The 5,000-nt window shown below is 41.0% G+C and overlaps 1 protein-coding gene across 3 annotated transcripts in view; it reads right to left on the reverse strand.

Annotated features, from left to right (window-relative positions):
- The window catches only part of LOC138024830 (ferric-chelate reductase 1-like), a 106,050-nt gene that overhangs the window by 37,098 nt on the left and 63,952 nt on the right, over positions 1-5,000 (reverse strand). For all 3 annotated transcript variants that reach the window (XM_068872006.1, XM_068872007.1, XM_068872008.1), the window contains exons 10-12: positions 4,828-4,940; positions 3,357-3,554; positions 1,595-1,693 (exon numbers count right to left, since the gene is read on the reverse strand). In XM_068872006.1, the coding sequence (XP_068728107.1) occupies positions 1,595-1,693; positions 3,357-3,554; positions 4,828-4,940 (410 nt within the window). The remainder of the gene's footprint in view (positions 1-1,594; positions 1,694-3,356; positions 3,555-4,827; positions 4,941-5,000) is intronic.

Genomic DNA, 5,000 nt, shown 5'->3' on the forward strand with positions numbered 1-5,000 from the left:
TACAAGTACAAGGAAAGGTTACGTTTATACAAACGTTGGCCGTGTAGCACTTATATTTTAAACAGAGTTAACTGAATAGAGTGTAGTGTGAAGTGCTAGATTTCAATCCCATATGAACCATGTGAGCGTTAGCCCTACGGATGGAAATGGTGGGCCCACACAAGGACAGAGAAAAACTCTGACCAGGGTGGGAATTGAACCCACGACCTTCGGGTTAGATCTCCGCCGCTCTACCGACTGAGCTACAAGGTCAGACGGGAGCAGGCCGTGGGAAGTGAAGATGTTAAAGTCACGGCAATGAACATGTACAAGTACAAGGAAAGGTTACGTTTATACAAACGTTGGCCGTGTAGCACTTATATTTTAAACAGAGTTAACTGAATAGAGTGTAGTGTGAAGTGCTAGATTTCAATCCCATATGAACCATGTGAGCGTTAGCCCTACGGATGGAAATGGTGGGCCCACACAAGGACAGAGAAAAACTCTGACCAGGGTGGGAATTGAACCCACGACCTTCGGGTTAGATCTCCGCCGCTCTACCGACTGAGCTACAAGGTCAGACGGGAGCAGGCCGTGGGAAGTGAAGATGTTAAAGTCACGGCAATGAACATGTACAAGTACAAGGAAAGGTTACGTTTATACAAACGTTGGCCGTGTAGCACTTATATTTTAAACAGAGTTAACTGAATAGAGTGTAGTGTGAAGTGCTAGATTTCAATCCCATATGAACCATGTGAGCGTTAGCCCTACGGATGGAAATGGGCCCACACAAGGACAGAGAAAAACGCTGACCAGGGTGGGAGTTGAACCCACGACCTTCGGGTTAGATCTCCGCCGCTCTACCGACTGAGCTACAAGGTCAGACGGGAGCAGGCCGTGGGAAGTGAAGATGTTAAAGTCACGGCAAATGAACATGTACAAGTACAAGGAAAGGTTACGTTTATACAAACGTTGGCCGTGTAGCACATATTTTAAACAGAGTTAACTGAATAGAGTGAATACACTCTATTCATGCGATATCAGTTTTGAGCGAAACATTTACCGTGGAATTCACTAGTTAGGCAATGAATTTTTCTATAGGAGAAAGCAATGAAAATGATTTAATTATTAAAGCAGCAACCAGAAACATCAAAACGCGGACAATTGGAAACCAGACAGACAGTAAGAATAAATAACCAGGGAGCTCCTCTTTTAGGCTTGGCTAAATCTATATATTATTTGAAAGTTAATCACATTGGCGGGAACCACTGATTACCAGCTGCCACAGGAGAATGTATGACAAAGTAGAAACGGAAAAGGCCTTTCTCATAATAAAGAGATACCTATCAAGCCATCACCGCCATTTGGCGGCCACGAAGTATAGCTGATGATAAAACAGAAATCCTATCTAGCCCATCACCAATATTGTGACCATGAACTATGGCTTGCATGAGTTGCATTCATGGGAATTTTCTTTCAATTATTGTTGATAATAAAGAGAAATCCTATCTAGGTTAACTCCAAGAATGTGACAATGAACTAAATTTGTCATGAGTTGTATTAAAAAGAGATTTGTTATTACTGCAAATCCAAATTTACGACTCACAACACTCACCAGGGTCTTGGTAGGTATACCGTATCTATTGTCCGCCAGATAATGATCAACAGAGACACGGCCATTGGCATCAGCGCAGATCATTGCATCAGTATCGGGCTTAAAAATAAACACCAATTCAGTACATAACATGTAATTCCACAGCTCAGTAATACAGCGTTCTGTACTGTAATCTCGTAAGAAAAATGTCACGCCTCATTCGGCTGATGATAATGCAAAGTGGATGGCAAGTTTAGTGACATTTTTGGGAGCTTCATACCTTATATACACAACTTTATGCAAAATAGGATTTTAGTCAAGCAAAAAAAAATACTGCGTACAAACATCTGTAAGAGATACACTTTATCCTCACACACAATATTCTATGATAGTCAATGAGATGTGTCCAGAAATGCACGTAATTAGATGTACAAAGCTTTGAAGATCACGAAGTGTCCTCTTGCCCGCATTCCGAGAATTCAACATCAGTAGCATATGGGAATACAGACAATTAACGTCGTAAAGGGTTCCCCAAACTCCAGTCCTAATGTAAAGATGCATAGCTGTAGTTACCCTCACCACAATTTACGAAAAAAAAAAAAAAAGAGAACTCTCGCTCCTGACTGGCTGACCACTGCCACCTCACTTGTGAGTTCAACAAAGATGGTGGACAGGGATTTTCAGGAAGGGTACATCTCGGAGATATCTCAAGGAAGTGACAACTGTAAAAAGGTTTTAACTAAAAAGGAGAAAATTTACCTTCTCCAGGCGGTTGAAGATAACCCTTGTTTATGGGATACATCAGACCACAAAAGTTGCGATATGACTCTTAATCCTCTAAGGCCAATTCTTGTACAAGTTGATAATAGAGTCCACCTTTCAAAAATCTAATATCTGGTGCTTCACTTCCTTTTCTCCAGAAAAGGAAGAGGAACTATCCATTCTGGTGGATCAACTGGACAGGAACTCCAGAGCTTATGGCATGCAGATCAGTGCAGAGATGACCCAACTGATGACCAACCACGCCAACGGTATCAGCATTCCCATCAGTGTATACGACTAAAAACTGGTCAAAGTTGAGAGTTTTAAGTACCCCAGAGCAATTGTCACCGACCAGGGATCTAAGCCTAAATAACTGGCCAGAATTGTTACAGAAGACAACAGCATTTATAAAACTAAAGATTATCTGGAAGTAGAGAAACATCTCACAGACCTCGAAGATCAGACATTCAGAAGAAATTACAGGCCACAGACATTAGATGTTTGCGGAAACTACTTGGCATCTCCTACAAAGACCATTTCACTAATGAAGAAGTGAGAAACAGAATCAGGCAAGCCAATGGACCCTGTGGTGACATCATAAGCACAGTAAAGAAATGCAAACTGCAATGGTTCGGACACAAACCACAATCAGATGGGCTTGTCAATAGAATTCTGCAAGGCACAGTGCAAGGAGGGGGAAGGAGAGGAAGAAAGAAAAACGTTGGGAGAACACCATTTCAAAAAGGACAGGCTTGCAGCTCAGCGACGTCCTAAGAAAGTCTGAAGACAGGGGGAAATGGAGAGTTACGGTTTTATCTATGGTCTCCAAAACGGGGCAAGTGAAGTTAAGTGAAGTCAGGCCAGTAGCGAAAGTTTATTTATATGAAAAAAATGGAGGTTAGTGCCACTTAAAAGGGACACTTCATGTTGGATTTCAAAATTGGGCGTGCATTTAGTTACGTGCATTTCTGGACATAAGTGTAGTTAATGCATGGCGTTAAAAATTGAGCCCAAATATTACCATCTTCTTGTCTTTATCAAAACCAATAGAGATCCATTGTCCCTTTCCACTGATCTCGAACTCCACTTGCTCAGAATCATTGGCATCTTTGCCTTTCACTTGTCTGATTGTCAAGAGATAGATGCAATCACTGCTGGCTTTACAGTCCTTGGGCTCAGAATAGCAGATTTTTGTTTCCCCACATCCATCTTTAGTGATCTGTAATTATTGTACCAACGTTAAATTTGCAAGAATTGTCAGCTGCTGAAGCAATGCAGGAAAGACAAGTAGAGGAAGGAAAGAATACAAACCCTCAAATGAGAAGGTTCGAATTACAGGGACCCCACACATACTGTGTAACTGTTTACGTACTCCTGATGCTCATATTCGTGATACAAAGCAGGTGCAGCTCAATAATTTAGTTTTGGAGGTAGAGACACTTACGTGCTGTTTTGTATTTCTTCAGTTCCATGCAGCTCATCTTTAAAACCCTCAAAACATGATAGATTAGTTTTTTGGCAATAGGCAAAAGGATAACTGAAAAATCAGAAACTTAGAGGGGAATCAAACCAATGACCTCTGTAACAAAGGTTGATGCTCTACCCATTCAGCTGCAAGATTTCCTGGGAAACTAGGTCGTTTCTTGAGGTTCTCCATTGACTATGTGTACTCTGGTCTATGCATGCTACAAAGTCATCTCCCTCACCTGTCCTTTCGCCTGGTGCCAAACAACCAATCTATCATCTTTCTCATGGGCGCATGATACAACATTTAAAGGGTTTCATTAAGTTTTAAAGTGGAAGGGACCCCTATATATCTGGCTCTGTTGTTAATAGCGGTGTTAAAGTAGTTACCAGGACTGAATGAATGAACAATTTAATTTTTGTTCTTATAAATATCAACAATATAGTTACTAGTGCCCTTGTAATTCAGCTGTAGCTGAAAGAAGGGTAAATAAACTGATCAATTCAATCCAATCCAATCCAATATAGTCTGGCTTTTGATCTTGAGACCTCCTTTGAGCAAAGGTGGGTACTGTACTCCGCATAGACGGGGACTTGTACCCGGGTCCTGGCTTCTAATAAAACCCCTGCACATTAATAGTTGAACCGTCAAAATATAATAGGCAGTAAATATTACGGCATAACATTATAATTGATGAACATTTTACCATAAGAAAGAGAGCAAACTTAATGCGGGGATAAAGGAAGCAGTATTAGCTTTCAATGGTATCGGTTTAAAGGCCCACCTTCAACCGACAGGCTTTGCGTGCCGTAGAACAATTTTCATACATGAAAATCCAGCCCATGCTGAAATTTATCCAATCAGATCGCTGTGATAAGCAATGCGAATTTCCATAACAAAAACAAACGGTCGAAAAGCCTGTCGTTTGCAGGTGGGCGTTTACAAGCTGAAAGAACTACCAATACAAAATTAATGACTTAACGTTTTAAAGAAAAAATGCACTAAAGGCAAAAAGAAGACATGTGACCTTATCCTTGACTTGACTTTGCTCATCGAGAAGTATTTCTGGCACAGAAAGATCCACAGTCTCAGCAGTATTACTTCGATTGCTGTGGTGATATTGACCACTGCCACTTGGACCTAAAAGAATGGAAATAATGATTTACGAGCTCAGTTCCAGCATTTCTACCTGAAATGAGA

The sequence above is a fragment of the Montipora capricornis genome, chromosome 11, assembly GCF_036669925.1.
Source record: "Montipora capricornis isolate CH-2021 chromosome 11, ASM3666992v2, whole genome shotgun sequence".
NCBI classification, from domain to species: Eukaryota; Metazoa; Cnidaria; class Anthozoa; order Scleractinia; family Acroporidae; genus Montipora; species Montipora capricornis.